General features: G+C 38.7%; 1 protein-coding gene across 4 annotated transcripts in view; it reads right to left on the bottom strand.

The window, feature by feature from the left end:
• Positions 1-19,521, bottom strand: part of vti1a (vesicle transport through interaction with t-SNAREs 1A) — a 112,377-nt gene that overhangs the window by 27,722 nt on the left and 65,134 nt on the right. For 2 of the 4 annotated variants that reach the window (XM_028476510.1, XM_028476511.1), the window contains 2 exons: positions 12,051-12,121; positions 8,753-8,825 (listed from right to left, as the gene is read on the bottom strand). In XM_028476510.1, coding sequence (XP_028332311.1) covers positions 8,760-8,825; positions 12,051-12,121 — 137 coding nt within the window. In that variant the 3' untranslated portion in view covers positions 8,753-8,759. The remainder of the gene's footprint in view (positions 1-8,752; positions 8,826-12,050; positions 12,122-19,521) is intronic. The other 2 variants (XM_028476508.1, XM_028476509.1) reach the window with 1 other exon arrangement.

Genomic DNA, 19,521 nt, shown 5'->3' with positions numbered 1-19,521 from the left:
TACATCCTCCAGGATGTCATTTATGAAAAATCCTCCAAGTGGTGAAGCCATTTAATCCCTGTGGATAGAACACCTGAGTGATCGATACATGATTGGCTTTCATGAGATTTTCAATGAGTTTCCTTGCAAATATAGGCGAACCATGATGTGTTCCCAATCAATAAGAGCATCCTTAGAACAATTTGTAGTAAACAATGACATATGTTGCCAAAAGCACAGATAATTGCATTCAAGTGTAAATGGGAGACCATGTATGATGTAAGCAATTATTTTAGCCTCGCACATGTATAGTCTTAGTCTGAAAAACTCCTTTAACTGCAATGAGGAGTGCAAGACCGACATTAAATAGGTTCTTGCAGTAGTGGTTTAAAATAATGTACTTATTGTATCCTAGGGAGCATGGTGTCCCAAGAGCCAAAACAGCTGCTGAAATACACATGACTATAATTTACTCATAGTGGTGGGTATTTCCTAACAAAAAAGTTCATTTTCAAAAGCATAAGGACTGATTTTGGAATGTCTGACAATTATACAATATTTAACATTTTGTAAAGGTGTAAATGTATAGGTATAAAGGGCCCATAGCAGCTAATTTTGCCAAATAATTGTGTACATTATTGTGCCCAACAGCTTTTAACTGATGCCCATTGTGATAAAGGGGAACTTTTATGCTTTCAAAAAATATCAACAATGTGCTGCCTTTGTTTCATTGCTCCATCCTGGGGGGCTTTTAGGGTGAGATACAGAGACACAGCAGCACAGTAAATGATTGATGGGTTAGAAGAAAAAATATTAGTGTGAAAAAAAGAGAGTAAAAAGTCAGCATTGGTAAATATTTTAGGCTCTTGCACCCTCCAAAGAAAGATGTGAGGGGAAACAACAATAAGAGCAAAAGCTATACAAAGCCATCCATCTTGATGCAAAGACAGCAGAGACATCCAACTTATTTTGTTTGCCATAGCAGCATGCTGCAAGCAAATTTGGAAAAAGTTTATTGGGATTAAAACGTATAATAATGGGGTACTTTAATTTTGCCTGAAAATAAAATACCCATGGATATGATTTTTACACCATGTCATCATCCACATAGGATTTAAGTGTAAAAGGTTAAAAATAATTCCATTTTGCAGCTGTGTGACATGTATATTTTACATGACAAAATGATTGTGAATTGAAGATGAAAGCTGAAAAAAGCACAGGAATGACATCCGCAGTGCTTGAGCTTGAATATCTTCATGGTCTTAAGAGCATAACGCACCCTTAGCAAAGCTATTCACAACAAAGAGATCTATTGTCCTGACACAATCTAAGATGGACCTGTGAGTGAAATGAGCAAGTCTTATGCAAAACTGTAGGAAACAGAGAACCTTCTGTCACTCGTGGTCAAAATCCCTGGCATCTAGTGATGCAGTGGCATTCCTGAAATTTCCAGGAATCTGCTGAACAATATGCCCAGAGGTATCCACAATATCTTGCAGTGAGGGAACAGAAGTCAAAAGAAGAGACAATGTGATTGGTTCTAATTGCTTCAAAATGTCCCAAAGAAGGCCCCCTATTATCTATTTAAATCAGTTGATAATGGGAGGCTAGGAGGAGGAGATGGGGGGGTGAGTTGGAGGCAGAGGGTGAAAGCTATCCCCTGCGCTGCTGTCGCCTCATTATTTTCCGTCTTGACGGACGCCTGCGCTCAACCCCTGGATGAATGGCCCTGTGCTGAATAAGTTATCCCCAGACACACAAAGGGAAGAAGAGCCTCCACAAACAACACAGCACTACTGCAAAGCATGAATCTTTTTTTTTTCCTCTTTTCTCCCCCCGCCTCAAATTCACCATCTTTCCCTTTGCTCCTTCCAGACGCAAGACAGTGCCTGCCACAGATGGATATTTCACCTGTAATTTCTACAGAAGCTCACAGTAGGTGGGGAAAAACATAAGGGATATAATAAAATGAAAGGGAGGAAGGATACAAGCTACTATGATGCCTGAACGGATATAGACCCACATTCCTCCATTTTGTTTTATCTGTCTTTTTCTTTGTGCAGCTCCTCAAGAAAGACAGAGACCTCCTTTGGACAGCATCTTAAGATGTCTGAAAGGATGCGTTTGTTCATAAGACAGTCCACAGCATGATCACTGATACAATACTCTGGTTTTATCTGATGTTGTTCCTGTTTCTGTTTAGACCGTTGGGGCTTGGCCTAACAAAATGAGATCACTACCATACACTGATCCCGGGAGGTTGGATATGCCAGCGGATTCCCTGTAGCTGCTAGAAGAGCGTTAGCAAATTCAGGAAATGATCCGCTCCAAAAAGATTATGATGATGATGTGATCTTCAGTAGCCAGCTCTTGTCCCTTGCTATCACTCAAAAGTAGAAGTGGAACTTTTGGACAGGAGAGCCTCTTTTACCTCTGATGGGAAATCAGAGGGTGCCGTGGCCCGACAGGCGCTCGACGGCAGATCAAACAGGGCGGGTACCCTTGGAGTGACACCTGGAGCCACTTCAAGGGATGAGAGCGCCACTGATCTCCAGTCATCTCATCAGAACGACAGTCTGTCAGGGTTAAGAAGAGGGAAAAAGAAGCTCCATCACAGAGGATAGTAGAAGGGAGGTCAAAAGAGGCATGACCTCAATGTCTTGACGGACTGTCCCTTGAGCATTTAAAAAAAAAAAAAAAAAATGTCTAGAGACTAGTCTATGTTGGATTGCTAAAGCTCTGAGGGATATAATTATTTCACTCAAGACATGTCATAAGTTTTATCAAGTCTTGGTTGCAAATTTTATCTACTTCAAAATGAATCAGGAAACTCTCACTATTACTGTACCTAAATGTTTATGGTTTTCAATTGCATCATTCTATATTTCTGATTAAAGTTTTTGAGATTTTTGCTTTCAAAAAACTAAATAACTAGATTTCAACAATTTTAAAACACAAAAACAAAAGCCAACTATAGCCTGGCCAAGAGGAAAAGATAGATATGGGGAGAAAAGGGGGGCTTTGGCAGACAGATAAACTACTCATTCCTCATCAGAGAAATTCATTCCTTATATAAAACAGCAACACATCTTTGCCCTTGTCAACATTTCCGTTCTTCTACAGCCCAGGCTTGTGAGGCTCCTTCTCTCTTCGCAAAAACGTCCCATCAGCACTCTCTAATGGGCAAGGTGACTGAAGAGAGGAAAAGATGGAGGGGGGGAAAAGGAGGGAGAGAGGTGGCAGTGGTGCTTGTTTGGCTCAGGAGCGGTGAGTAATGAGGCTGCGGCGCACCCTGTCATTGTCCCAACAGCAGCCTGTAGTCACAGACATTCACCAAACAACACAGAGGAATAATAAAAAAGTATCACCTATCTGAAAACAAGGCACTTACCTGACATTCAACACTTAAACAGAAAAGGAGAACTTGATGGAAGTGGGGGGAAGTAAAAGTCAGTATTCACTTTTTAGGTCTCTTATTTTATTTTTTCAAACTTAGCTTTACATAATTGTGTGACGACAATCTGAAATAGATTTTTTTTTTTTTTTTTGAAGATTAAGAAAACTTTTGATTAGAGGTGTTATTTTGGATTGAAAATCAACTCAGAACCAATGCTCTACCAAGTGGCCCATCTTGCCAGTGTTAGTTTTTAGCACTCTACAAACAATTGCTTATTAATGCATTAATTTAAAGTATGTGTCTGCAAAGGAAAAAGGGAGAAGGCACCATTCAAAATGTCTTCAAATACAAAAACATCCAGATTTGCATGCAATGGTATGCAGAACTTCTTATAGCAAATGAATAAGCAATTGAACAAATGTGTTAAATCTGTGCATGTTCCTCTGTGGTAAAATAAAATAAATACAGCGGCAGTGGAAAAGAAATGGCACCAAGCACATGGTGAAAAAAATATGTATTCCTACAATCTGCTGTCCATCCATATATTGTCCTGGGAAAAAAGGAATTATAAAGTTTATCCAAAGGTTACCATGGGAGCAGACAATTTCTGCATTGGTCTTTTATACTCTTTTGCCAAAAAAAAAAAAAACTAACTGGACATAAAATCAAAAATACAGGGGACTTTCCTTGAGGACTCAAAGAGAGGCTAGAGATAGCTCTGACCCTGAGGGAGGCTACAATAAAGGGTGAGCATGGGGTTGAGCGGGATGGTAATGATGCCAGGCTGAACAAATTGCAAAGCTAAAGATGTGTTTAAATGTAGCACATGAAATTATCGTGGCAGCAACATAGAGAAGAGATCAGAGAGAGCAGGATCCATTGGGAGTGATCTGCCACTCTCGGGATAAAAAACAGGAACCTCGCCTATGGTTACTGTGATGAGTTCAGCTGTAGTACAAACCAAGAATATAAAGCAGGCAAGCATGTCTTCCACAATAGTCATGTCGTTCACTTGAACAGGCTACATTAAAATGGCAGGAGGATGATAAACATGTATAGCATTTGTTAGCATATAGTGTATTGAAAACAACCAGGAGACCAACTGATAATGTGCTGCAGTTTTTTGTTCTTTGTTTTTTTTTTTCAACAAGTGGGAAAAGTTTTCTTTTGCAATGATTTCAGAATAAATAAATGGCACAATAATTATCAAAAAATAAAAAATGAAACATAAGATTCTCATTCAGTTTGACTGCCCAACTTCTTTTCAAAATGCAAATATGTTTCTCACATGTAAATATGTTGAATATCAATTTCAGACAATAACATAATCAGACTCAGACTGTGTGCCACATTCGTTATAAGCTTTTAAAAATGTGTAAAAACTGTGCCATGATTGAGGCTCGAAACGAGACTGTTAAGAAAAGAAGTTTGGTCCCTCATAAAGGTGCAGCTAACAAGCCTGTGAGGTATTGTATCGTCTTAATTCCAGCTCAAGAGATGATTTCTTCATCAACAAACGAAGAGTGTGCGAGTCCTCCTGTGAAGGCTAAGGTTCCGTCCATCCTGCCTGCCCATCGCCACTGCCAGTCCTGGCCATGAATATGAAGCTGTTCTGTGGCTGGGAGCTTGCTTATGTTTTCTGTCTGATATCTAGGCCCCATTCCCATTTCAAAGGAAGGTCCACCCGGGGCCTTGACTTTTTGATCTGCCTGGCGACTGAGTCGACCACCTGCATGTGGGATCAGCTGCCAGTATGAGCAGACAACCCCTTTGCTTCAAAATACACAACCGCCCTCCCCCTCCTTCCCTCTTCTCCTGCTTCGTTGCCCTTCCCTGTGCCCCCTCTCTTCCCACGAAGCTGCCAAGTGACCCCGAGTGGTACTAACTGGATTCCCTTCTAGAAAACATCGAGTCATAAGAATGTTGAGTCGATCACTCAGGCTGCAGGCAGACGATGTTTATTTCTTTATGAGTAACAACTTTTTCCTGAGACTAGCAGTCAATACTAAAAAATGTAATCCCAACTAAACTGTCAATTCAAAATCAACCCCTAAATCAACCAATTAGCAACATCCATTTTACCAATTACCAGATTTGCCCTCATCACCTCATTTCATCAGTCTTACAGTCAAAAATTGGACTCTTGTTCCTCAACAAATCCACGACTTTGTTCACAGCTGTTCCTGATCATTCTTACAATATGTGATACTCACACTGACTTTAAGTTAATTGGTTTTCTTGAACCATACCAGTTGTTTTAATGAGTGTTTAATTGTTTCTCAGTTGGGGTGATAGTAATCAGATGATGAAGACACCTCAAGGAGAGGTGTGAGTTAAAAGGAGCTAAAGCAACACTAACAAAGATCACTGGCTATCAATGTAGGCTATAGTTTAACATAAAATCCTTCAACTTAATCAATTAATGTTTTGTCATTAGCTGTGTTTCCATTAGCCTTGGAAATGTGCAAAATCTAAATAGTGCAATAAAAACTGGCAATGGAAACACCCAAATATAAGGAGTGTTATAAGGAGGTTTGGAGTGTCTGTCTTCCTGCAGCAAAGTTTTGCGGGATGAGATCTCATGGGAGTTGCGAGGCTCCTGCCAAAAACAACGTTCAATGGAAACACGTTAAAAGCACAATTATACTTTGTCAAAATTTAGAAATATCGCTTTTATTTTGCAAAAATTTGTTATGGAAACCCAGCTAATGATTGCCAGGAGCAGATTGTGTGATACATTTTGTACTGCTGTTCCGGGTCAGAATTTCCCACGCAGTTCTGCAGCCATGACGTCAAAAGACGCTGGTGCAAGTTCTCGACGGCTTGGAAATGCGGCCCAAAACCGGAAATAAAGAAGAATGAGAAGAAGACGGCTTGGAGACTGAAGACAAGCACAGTGGACTAAACTACTGTTTGCTTCCACAGATGTACGCAGAGGCATGTGCACATGTCTTGCAGTTAACAGTCAGATGAACGGCGAGTGAATAAACAACCATGTCACAGTTGGAGTGTGGATCAGAACGCATTTTCTCGTCCGAGTCCGACCCAACAGTGAAAACCTCTTCTTTCTTAAAGAAATGACATAATTGCGTTTGTTTTAGTACCAATTTTATTAATGAAAAACTGTTAATGTCAACATCAGATCAGTGCACGTGTAACAAGAGAAAGTGAAACAAACAGGGGCGCAGTGCACGCAAGAGACCCATCGAATCTATTTCCATAATCCATGTAACAAAGATAAGGATAATCCACGTTATTGTGCAGAAAAAGGAATGTTTCAACGGTGTATTCCTCTCTAATTGTCCTCCTCTGCTCCATCCTCCCTCCACTGGGTTCCTGTTCTCACTGTTACAGTTAATGCTGCATTCTTCAGGGCTTCAGCAGCTGCAGCAGGAAAGGAAGAACGCTGCACGCAAATTACACTGTGTGATCAAACACAACCACCGGTTCTAAATATCTGTCTGAACCCGACCCGTTCAGTGCCGTCGGGTCCCGTCAGGCTTCAGTTGGGTATCCATCCTCTAGTTACAGTATCTAATCAGCTGTGCTCTGGTGCTAAAGAGTTGATGTGCGCCCCCATGACGGCTTGGCTGATGGCTGCAGTTACACATACCACCGTGGTGTCACTATGGAGTGTGATTTATACATCCTGCTCTATGCTCCTTTAAGTATTTTGTGGACCATAATAGATGACATAAGGCTTCAAATCAATGACGTTTAAATATCACGGCTGTATCTTTTTTCTCTGTGCTTTCTCCTCTCTTCTCTTTCATTTTCAGGCACACTGGCGTTGGAGCGGATTGGCTTCTGGTCTACGGTTCAATCAGCTTGTGACATTAGTTCTTTCTCTATCGTGTTCCGTTCTCCTCTTCCTGTACACTAACCCCTCAGTCTGGCAGATGGCAAACACCCCTCAGTCTGGTTCTGTTGGAGGTTTCTTCTTGGTAAAAGGGAATTCTTCCTGTCTCTCGTCGCTGATGCTTGCTCATGTGGAAATGTTGAGTTTTTTTCACAAAACATAACTCAATATTTCGTGATTAGTGCAATTTAGATGACTTTTTTGTAGTTGGCGTTATAGAAATAAAGTTCAATTGAATAATAATAATAATAATTATATTAATTACCTTTTTTTTCACTGTTTCAATAAAACAGAGGGCAAAAAACATAAAAGTACATATAAATAAAAGGCAGTACAAAATACTCTTATATTAATATCATCAAGGGAAAATGGTCAAAGTAACTCAGTCAGGCTCAACTATGGAAATCCCTTATTTCCTGATTTGAAACCAGCTCAACTAAGGCACATCAAGGGAAGGGGGGGCTGACAAGCATTGGGCCCCAAAATGCTACGTCTGATTAAGTCTTCCCATTAGGTGACAGCTGAACTTTAACATTAATATGATAATATTGAAATAACTGTGTTATTTACTTCAACACTAAAAGGGGTGGAGGGAAAACGGGAAGGAGGAGGAGGAGGGAATGATGAATGATTTCTAGACGACAGCCCTTGGTTACATGGCAGGCGAGGTGACACCCCCCCCAACACACACACATAGCCGACTGCTCGAACCTCCTCCTCTTCCCATAATCAGACTTGACAAAACTGAGACATATGCAGAAATATTGGTTACAGTCGGCGTCACAGCCCTCCTCAGGCCTTCCCTCCGTAGCATCGGCCGGCCGCCCCGTGAGCCGCCCTCCAAATTGTCTATGGGCACTGAAGCATCTATTTCAATTGACACTTCCTTCCTGCCCCGGGATTTTACATTTAGTCTGTGTCATTTACATATTACTCTTAATCAAAACCCACAGCGGGCGACAAGGAGGGGAAAAAAAACAAGAGCGAGAAACAAAACCGTGGCGTCACGGTTCAGAGGTAAGCACACAGGCACTTTATGAAATGGAGATGTGACGGACTGGGTATGTGTGTGTGTGTATACTAAGGCGGGTGCATAACATAATGCAATGCCTATTGAAATATCTGCGTTTGAATGCTTGTGTTTGTGTGCATGTTGGGGGCTGTATTGTGAATAAAGAGGCGCGTGAGGGAAACTAAGACAGCAAGTTGGGTTGTAAGCATTTTTTATGGAAAAACAAAGGCAAAGAGAAGAAAGAATGGAGACATGTACTGTGCACACTCTTCTTTCCCCGTCTTTTTTTTCCTGCAGTGTGCTGTAGTGGACTACTCTTTTACTTTGTTTACTTGGGCAGAAAACACCAACTACTTTGTAGATAAAAAAACGGTAATAGGCGTATGAAGACGAGTTAAATGCCTTTTCAATAAACAATTATAATATTAAATTATTTAGTTAACTCATCTACGAAACTCCAAACACTGTTAAAGCATTTAAAGAAGTGCAGAAACAGTGCTCCTACCTTCCTCTTACCTTCTCAGCATGCCGGTAAGTATGCGAGAACTTTTGCCCAGGTTTGCGTCTGTTTCTCTCAGCTGTGGAGACAAAAAAAAAATGGAAGGAAGCATAATTTAGGCTGACTTGTGCAATGGAAAAATCGAAACTGAACAAGAAAAACAACAACTGAAATAACTGCTATAATTAAAAACTGATGGTAAATGTAAATACAGTATGTTAATTTACAATTTGAATAATTACATTTATTGCCTAAATCATATGTGAGAGCCTAACTCCGCATGAGCAATGCTGAAATGATAATAAAGGAAAATGAAATGCATTTAGTCTAAAGAGTAAACCGGAAAGGGACCATAAAAAAGTAGCAGCTGCCTGTACATTGAATAGGACCAGAAAGAATATTAGAAGGCATCCTTAAAATATTGATTATGGCAATTTGGACTCATCAGGTGTCAAAGAATGGGTTTCTATTTCCTCATCTTGTCAGGCACACTGAATGTACGAGGAACTGCAAAGATGTAGCAAGCAAGATTGGAATGTAAGAAAAGAATAAAATGCTCACCCTGCACTTTTTGAGCTGCCACTGCATGGTTTAAAGAATGATTTGGAAGTGTTGGATATATTCTGAGACGAAATCCTCTATGGACTGAGTCAGAAGGGAGTTATTCATCGTTATTTTGCTTTCCAAAAATAGCTGCTCTCATTTAGTATTTGTCATCAATTTAAAACAATCTTCATTGTTCAAGCCTAATTCATTATCAATCCGTGTACCCTTCCTTCTTGGTTATTTCGTTTCAAAACAAAATTAAGAAATAGAAAAAACGTTTTTTGGTTTTTTTTTTGTTTCATTAATTTAAAACCAGAAACATATAAGTCACATTACTGATGAACTGGTGAATTGAAACGTCATTAATACATAAATAAATTAAAACAAAAAAATGATTTTACGAAAAACACACACAATATGTATTTAAAGGAACCAGAGGTGGTGTAATGAATCTCCTGGTGCTCCTCGTTTCTTGTGATCAACTTCTGTGTGTGTTGACGGCTGGCGTTAGTGGCTAGTGGTATTATAGCGTACAAAATATTATATTTACTGCCCTCAAAAGAGCTGTGAAATTGATTTTGCAAAAGTGTCAAATAACAGATAATCAGTCACCAGTTTATCTGGATACTATTTGGACCATAAGACCATAGAACAAAACATAAACATGAGCAGCTTTTTACGAGCTAAACAGAACAATTTTTTTTAAAACAAAAAAACACTGCTTATCTGTTTTTTTTTTTGGTTTTTTTTCCATTTCAGTTTTGGTTTTAAGTCAGTAAAACAGAATAACCACACCATTTATTTGTTATTTTGATTTGGTTTTAAAACGTTATAACCAAAGAACGAAGAGCACACGGATTATTATTGTTATTTATTTTAACATTTCACATTTCTTACAACGCCCTCTCCTCAACAATGGTTTCAATCACTTAAACTCACTCCTTTTCCCTACTTTGCTTTGGCTCATTCCTTCACCGCTACTCACCCTCCCTTATTGACTCCTACTTTCTTCCTCCTCTTCCATCTCTCTTTCCTACCCTCTGGCAGCCTGGGCCGCTGCGATGCAGGTTGCCAGAGCCAAAGATGCATGTGGTACAGGGTAGGAGGTGGGGGACCTGGGGTTTAGGCCCTCTGGCAACACAACAAGTCCAGCAGTTGCCTGATGTCTGCCTCTCTTCACAGATCTGCACCCAGGACACTTCCTGCTTTCTCCCAAAATACATTGCCTTCTGAATCGCCCTTCTTTCTTCCCTTTTCATGCATTCCTCACTGCCTCTCATGCACGTTGGCATGGTTTGAAGATATATACTGTAACTTGGACTCTAATTCTATTTGTGCAAGGTTTTTAACACAATAAATTGTATCCACTTAAATGACTTCAATGAGATTGGATATTATTAAGATACAGAAAGATTTATCTTGAGGTTGTAAAGCATCTTCCTCTGACCTGAGGTTGAATCCCATCTATTGACTTCCACTTGTACCATAAAAGCAAAACTAAAGGCCACACCTCCTGCTGTGTACAGTAGTGTGAGTGTGTGTGTGTTAGTGTGAATTTTTTTTTGTCTTTATGGGTGTATTTATTCTGTTTCACCAGCTTTAATGCAAAGCCTTCCAGCCCCATCCATCCTTTACATCTTGGTTGTTTTTAACTTAAGTCTTACTTCTAGCCCTTCAACCAATAGAGAAAGAGAGAGTGCACAGGCACACATGTGACGAAGGAAGAGCGTGCAGGATGCTCGACATAGAAGGAAGAGAGAGAGTGCAAAAGATAGAGCGAGCAGGTAACCTGGATACACACTGTGGACCGCTCTGAAAGGAAATGTTGGATATACTTTGAAACAGCCAATGTGCGCCTGCTGCCAGGTTGTGATCTTTAAGCATTTTGAATTAAGGAGGCCAACAGGGCCAGGAACCCCTGCTGTGTTTGGTCCTTTCTGTCTCTGCCTACCTGCCTTTGGCCGGCTCTATTTTAAAAAGTAACAACGTTATACTAAATAAACAAATACGTACTAAAAATCAGCTTTACAAATGATGTCAAAAACTTAAATTCAATGTGTATCATATATATATATGATACACATTGAATTTAAGTTATATATATATATATACACAGTATATATTGTTTGACATGTCTTGTATGTTGCAGTATAAAATAAATGTAAAAAAAATAAATAAATAAATATAAGTGGAAAAAAATACAAAAGTTAAAACATAAATACAAATATAAATAAATAAATGCAAAAATTAAATATCTTGTCCAAAAATTAAATATAGATTGATAAATAAAAGTGGAAATACTAAGAAAAATACAAATATAATGTATTTTTTGTTATTTTTTACTTATATTGATTTATTTTATACATGTAAAAAAAAATGTTTATTTTTGTTTTGTTTTTATTTTTTACTTTTGTTTTTCTTTGACATTTATCTTTCATTTATTTTTAATTGTGGCAGGTTTGGTCCTCCATGAAGTTAAACATATTTTGTCTTTTTTTTTATACTATATTTTGAATTGTTGGAATGTCAGTGATAAATAAACTTTTTTGTAAAAAACAAAAAAATTTGAAACATAGCAATACCAACAAATTCTGAGAAAAGAAAATTTGTGCAAATTGTGTAAAATGATGACATTTGTGGCTTCTTGGCAAACCCATTGTAAATGTTGACAGCCGTAAAGGTGCTAGCAGCTTCTGGTTTTGCAATCACTTGTTAGAATTAAAGTGTGTGTGTGTACAGGTGGCAGGTGTGAGCTCACCCTCTCTCTGGCTCTCTGTATCTTCTCACGGTCGCTATGCAAGTTGGAAAGAATCTCCTGTCCCACTTGTTCTGCAAGAGAGGAAAATACAGTATGAGGTAGATGTGGAAATAGTTTCCCAACTGTGTCTAAAAAGAAAGATAACGTCATTAATATTCCCTTTCAGAAAACAAATGAGTGTCAGGAGAAATAAGAAGATGCCTTTTATACAGTTAAACCTTAAACAAATAGAGGAATTAAAAGCCTCTGATAAAATAAATGGATTTGAATTGTTCATTTGAAAGTCATCAAGTAGCCAGACAGCTAAATGCTTCAGATTTAAGAAAGTTAAAATGCTGAAAAATGAAGTTTTTTGTCCACTACACTGGACAAAAAACAACCTGTAAACCTGTAAACAAATTTAAAAAAAAATAAAACAGTTATAAAAGATCTCCAACAAAACACCTGACAGGTTTGTCAGCGGCCACTGTCATTTTTCTGTCCCTTGAGACAGAAACACACCAAATAAACTGTATGTGTGTGTGTGTCCCCCTTCACCATAAATACCACACCACTGCCATCAGTGTAAGCACACTGCATTAGTGTTTAAAAATGAGGGAGGCAGAGGATGAATCAGGGGAAAAAGGGAAAGAAGTGAAGAATCTTTGCATGGATCAAAGACAGGCTTTCAAGCGCACCAAACAAATCCGGAATAAACAACACAGTTGCTGACTGTATTACACTACACAGGTGCCGCACACCAAAGGGCCCACGTGCTGAGCGCCTGTTTGGGAGGTGGGGGGCAGTGCAAAAATGGGCTACATCTGGCAGCTAAACAAGAGAAGAGTGAGACAAATAGAGAAATAGAGAGAGGGAGATGCAGATAATGAATCAGGGAGAAGTAGGAAAAAACACTGTCAAATGAACGACATTCATCTCATCCCAACCCTTTTACCCCCCCACACTGTAAGTGACTCAAATGCGTCTCTTCCTGCCTTCATTAATTTCTAATCTGGGACTAGACAGAGTGAAGGATACCCAGATTAAACAGTGCAGTCAGACAGTCACATGTGACAAATAGGGCAGATTAAAAGAATGAGTGCAGGTATTAATAACCATGAAAACATGAGCCCTCCCCCGTCCCGAATAGAGAAGAACAAGGAAGAAACAGGAAGGGAGTTGAGGTGGAAATCTTCCCTTAAAGAGACAAATAAACACAGCTATCCATCTATGTCAAGGTTGTGTCTTTAAAAAATAAAGAATGACTCTGACAAGCAGCGCAGCAGCAGTGGGTTTTTTGATAAAAAGGTGCATTATTGGGAGAGGAGAGGTTTGCAGCATGTAAGGAGATTGATGAGGCAGCAGGAGAAAAGACGTACAGAGATGATTTACTTAAGAGTACTCGGCTATCACAACACAGTCTGAATGACGTTTGTTGTGAGGCTTTGTATTCAGGTAGCAGACATGTATTACAGGAAAGCGAAAAGAAAACAAGACGACTCAGAGAGTGCACAAACCTCTGCCAAATATTCTCTCAGCCACATATTTGCAGTTGTATGGATCAGTGATCATTTATTCATACTTTAAAGGCTTGAAAGAAATTTCTATCCTCATTGATAACCATACAGTAACTCCAAATTTATGGGCAACCCATTTTTTTTTTTTCAAAGATCGCAATGAAATGTGCAATCTGGATCCAATCCAGATGAAACTCTGTGGCATTGACTAACAAACCTTACATTATGGAGTTAAATTTCATAAAGATCAGTCTATTACAAAACGAGATATGAACTTGTGAAATCCAGAATCAGGAAATTTGATGCAAATCCAATCCAGAATTTAACGGAATCTTCCATGGTGTAAGGCAGTGGTTCCCAACCATTTTTGGATCGTGACCCCATTTTGATATCACAGACTTTGTTTTTGATCATCTTTGTTATACTGTGCTACAAACACAGAGTAGCCACGATTAGTGACAAGTTACGCCAGCTCCGATATTTTTATATAGCATTTTATTTTTTAACTAGATTTATGTTTGAGAAATGAAAATATAAAGAGTTGTTTAAGAATGTGTGTTGTTTTATTTTGGAAAAAAGAATAACTTCCATAACTAAAAAAAATAATTTTTAATCAGTAATTTATTTTTTATTTTTTCAATTACTAGACATTTCAAGTGACCCCATTTTAATTCCAGGTGACCCCAAGGTTGAAAAACACTGGTGTAAGGCAGGGTTGGGGTCACTTAAATTTTTCAGTTACAACTACATTTTCAATTACCCATGTTCAATTACAATTAAATTACGATTACAGTGACCAGAATTTTTTCCAATTACAATTAAATTGCAATTGTTTTTTTATCCTCATAAAGTCAATTACAATTCCGTTCTCTATTACTAAAGTTCATTTACAATTAATCACAACTACTGAGTCTGAAATAAATAACCAAATAAAAGTTAACTTTAACGTTAGTTTTAACGTTAGCATCTCTAATGATAACTGGTCCTAAATCAGCTGTAAAATACACTAAAAACAAATATAATTTAATTTATTTCATATCTATTGGTTAACTTGTTACTAATCAATGAAAATATAGGTTTTAAAAATTTTGGTGTGGGCGTCTGAGCCTTTTGTGTCAGTGCACCCCTAGATTTATATTTTTTTAAATGCTAATATGTGGGAAAGCACGATATGAAACATATTTTAATAATTGTTCACTACATATGTGTAGAACTGTACATAGAACTGTAAAATGGTTCCCCAGTTTTGCGTTGAATTTTAATTTAGGTTTATGTTTGGTTAAAAGTTGGTCAAAACTCCTGGTAACAGAAAAACAAATATGACCTCCTTGGAGGTGGTAATGGTGAATATTCCTGAAACAGTTTATGGATTTTGAAGTTGTGTTTTTAAAGCCAAGCAATAAACACAAACACCCACAAATAGAGGGTTTTTCTGTTTATATCCCGAGACAATAAGTTACTAGCCTGGAATCCATCCTAATCTCCGCACACAAGGCGTTTGAGTTCTGAGGGGCGGGACAAACACGCGTAACCAATGAAACGATGAGCATAGTTCTTTTTCCCTATATGGAGCCGGCAGAGGAAAATGGCATATAGTACGGTACAGACTTACAGTTTTAAAGCTTCTTGTTTTGGTTTCAACGATATATCCAAGTCTTTGAAACAGAGCAGAGCACAGCCGCGAAGGTGTTCTCCATGTTTGTTTTGACACTGCTTGGCGCAGAGGATATGATGTTTTTTCCAGTACGGCTCTGATTGGCTCGACCTTCTCTGGATCGAGGAAGTGAGCAGAAACCGCAGTATTACCACACCCACTTTCTTACAAAAAGTAAGGAAGTGGGTGTGGCTTCGCCAAGCTACCAAGTTGGGTATCCTTAAAATGCAACTCAAGGAAAAAAGAAGATAAATGCAGTTCTCGATAATTAACAAAAGGAAGAAAAAAAACGTATTCAGAAGTAGATGTTATTCTTCACTCTTGGCTCTCTGCAGTCAGTCGTTGAGAAGCTTCTCCAACACCCTATGACATCATCAGCGGACTCAACAGCTCCCAAAGGGGAATGCTTAGCGTTAAATGTCTATCACTCACACCATGATGTGTATCTACATTTGCATTCATCTTTTTTAAGGTCTTTGCTGATGAGTGTTTGCACGAAACCTGCATTTTTCAATTGGAAAAGGAGCTTGTTAAGGCAGCAAATGGTGCAGAATATTGACTCCAAAAAATAAAATAAATGTCTTCTGCAGAAGATTTATGAAAGGCCTCGCGGCAAAAACTGCTCACAGTTTGAGACGTGTAGTTTATCATCATCATCATTTAAAACATATAAGACAAGGCTGCGATGCTAAACTGTCAACATTTGTTAAAATTATGGAAATACCTGAATTCTTGAAATAGCAATTTAAAGTACGATGAGTTGAAGTTCTGCCATTTGCAATATTAACATATGACAGCCATACAAAATGTAATGTCGTATGAGCACTTTTTTTTAATAACAGTTCCTAATTCAGCTGCATAAAATCAATAGGAAAGATGTGTTTTAGACTAAGGTTAAAAAATTGAGTTAAGGGAGGGAGGGGGATGTACTATTAGAAAAATTAAATAAAATCTGTCTTGCTGATAAAATTATCGCTGAGAGGAGAAATAATTTACCATTAATGGCGCTGACTTGTTGCTCGTTAGTGCTTAAAATATTCCCCTCCTGTTTTAACAGCTATTAACAATTTAAATAGTCCTGGCCCAGAGGCCGTGCTCAGACTTTCTTGTAAAAAAAAAAAAAAAAAGATCGTCATCCCCACAGGCCCATTTAACAAGCCTATTATGCCATTGCATTACAATTACATCAGAAACAGAGAACCTAATTTAACGTGTTACTCTAATGTAATTGTAAAATATTATGATGGAAAAGTTACAGGCTTGGATTGGATGAATATGTAAAATATTTTGAATGTGTAGCCTGTCAAACAATTCAATCACTACATTAAAATGTATCAAATTTATTGATTGACATATTGACACAGCATATATACAGGTTATAATTTGTCTTTTTTTTAATTTATGATTTTATTGCGCACTGCTTTTCTTATTGCTTTATTTATTACTACGGACAACACATTGATGTGTGGTTAATACTTTTGTGGTGTCTGGAGTTGTTGTGCATCGGAGCAGCTACAGCCAGCGCTCACATGCACTGTTTATGTACGAGTCTGGGAGGACATGGAAGCGATTTAGAGGAAGGGAAATCTGCTCGAGATATAATATTAAATAATGACATTTGCTTACAATGTATCTCCTTGTTGTTGTTTTCTGGACAAAAGTTTAAATGTAAACAAAAAAAATTTAACCCCTACAGCCAATGGAGTACAAGACCTGACATTAGCTGTTTTTTCATTACCCTCGGAAATGCTGAAAATCTTCATAGTGCAATAAAAACTGGTAATGGAAACACCTACATTTCATATCACAGAACGTGACGTATCTGGTCTCATTTCTTAGCGTTATGCTTAAAAAATGATTAGTGCCACATTAGACATGAAATACAGGAATACAGAGTGTTCTAAGGAGGTTTGGAGCGTCTGTCTTCCTGCTCCGAAGTCTCGCGGGATGAGATTTCACGGGAGCTGCGAGGCTACAACCCTAAAACAACGTTCAATGGAAACACGTTGAAAGTGCAATTATACTTTGATTTAGAAACATTGCTTTAATTTTGCAAAAATCTGTAATGGAAACCCAGCTAGCGAGGTGCTCTTTGTTATTAAGCTGCAGAAATCACTATTTGAAGAATATTTTTATATATGGACACAAGCCACACATTCGAATAAACAGGGTTTGATGGTTGAGGCAAAGTAATGAGAGAGAGAGAGAGAGAGAGAGAGAGAGAGAGAGAGAGAGAGAGAGAGAGAGAGAGACCTCTCTTCCCTGGTGAATAAAGTTAGCCTTTGTACACTTCCAGTGAATCTCTTTTTAAAGAACTTTTCAGGTCTGTAGCTGCCTAGTGACACACTTTCATCACCTCCAACAAAGTTGTACCCACAATGGGACGTATTTGTAATGCTGAGCCCACAAGCCATTAAGCTTGCACCTCCACACTGAGCAATAACTCAAATAAAGACATGCAAACTGCTTGGTCACAGGGGGGCATGTAGTATCTTCAGGCTCAGTGATTGCTTGCAGTTTAACAAGGACTTGGCGTATTTTCAGACTCTTTTTTTTATAGCTTAAAGATTAGTAGCTGATACTTTTACTCTTTCTGTTTAACTACAGACTGTAAACTGATGCCTAAACTCCAAGTTGGAAGAGCTGTAGCCTTATGTATCAAAGAAATGAACACTCAAATGCCCTAAAATGTTAAATATTCCACAAAGGGTGAAGCAGAGCCATTCCACTCCACCCCGAGTTAGAACATGCGTCGGCCCTTCCCCTTGCATGTGTCTGAGTGGTAGTGGGCAGTCAGGGTGGATTTCTGGGGCCTTTCTTCACTCCACCAGGCTTTGTTTTATTCATTGCCTGCGCCCTGACCCCGCAGAGCTCCTGTTCTGACAAATCACTTCTGATTAAGACAGATCTCCGTTAGTCAGCCACTCAACTTGGCTTATTCATCATTCCACAGAAAATATCCTTCTCTAGTCCCCCTCCCTCCTTCACCCAGCTCGTTTGCCTGTCCGTCAGACCGAAGCAAGGCACAAAAGAAATATCCGCTGCTGTTTTAAATGGTTGATTATAGACAATCGTTGGATGGAGAGACGTAAGTCCTAGGGGTGATAAGACGCACGTTTAATGGGTATAAATGACAAGGCCTGCCGGAGAGCAGCTGGTAATAGAAGCATTTGTTTAATGTTGAATCAGGGTGGAGTGAGCTGAAAGCTACATTTTCTTTCTATTTCAGCTCCTCCTCCTTTCACCTCAGTCTCAAAGTCAAATTCTCAAATCACCAGATTTACATTTTTTTTTTTTCAACGGAAGGAGTCCCCATCACCTACGTGCAATGAGAATTGATGAGGCCTGGGTAGGGAATAGCTTGTTTTACATGTATGAAATTACCCATAAACAAACATCCCTGGAGACACAAGCACAGAAACTTTGACACGACTGGTGACGATTTGCGCTGCTTTCCATGGGTCGGTGCAAAATATCTACTGTAAGTGTAATTAGCTACAGTACAGTTAAGGCAAGGCATTCATATGCAAAATTCCACAATAATAACAATGTGGAAAAACACTGGGCTGTTCCAAGGCATTCACAAAGCCAGAAAGTTATTGCTCAGGATTTTCTGACAAAACAGATTAAATTAACCTGAACGACAACCCTGATGGTTGTGGAGTGGAGAATGAGGCTCCTAGCAATTTGCCTGGACTTAATCAACCAGTCTCACTGAAGCATCCAAATGAAAACTAATGGACTTGGGCGCTTGCTGTGATTGCCCCACGTGCAACAATGAGAAGGCAGGAGCAGTGCTTTCTGAGGTCCTCAATTAAAAAGAGAAAACTGGGAATTTCTACAGACGGTTGGTCACCTTTCCCCACCAACACTCGTACCCCCAACCAGTCAATTGTGGAGCTCAAATAGAGCTGGCTTATTAATTTCCATTCCAGCAATGGAAAATTATTTTTTTATGTGTTGATTAAGCATGGTCAAAATTTTTAAAAATGTATGAAGTGTGGAATTAAAACTTGTGCCTGAATGTGCTCATTTGTCTATGCATTATTCATAGCGCTGACATTTGTGTCACACTATTGTGGAGACCACAAAACAACTTTTTAAGTATACAAATGAAAAACAAATTATATTTATATAAAAAAAACGGAATTTCATAAAACCGAAAAGGCAGATGCAAAGTGCTGACCTCTCATTAATCTGTTTTCAGTATTAAAAAAAGTACTGCCTTTAATTGTAAAGATGTGCAATAATTTCATAGCTAAGGGTTAAAATAGCGTAAAATAAGACGACCATCTAGGTCAGTGGTCCAAAATTATGCTCA

Source organism: Gouania willdenowi, chromosome 19 (assembly GCF_900634775.1).
Source record: "Gouania willdenowi chromosome 19, fGouWil2.1, whole genome shotgun sequence".
NCBI classification, from domain to species: Eukaryota; Metazoa; Chordata; class Actinopteri; order Blenniiformes; family Gobiesocidae; genus Gouania; species Gouania willdenowi.
The sequence above is the reverse complement of the archived record's forward strand: the minus strand, read 5'-3'. Positions and strand labels throughout refer to the sequence as shown.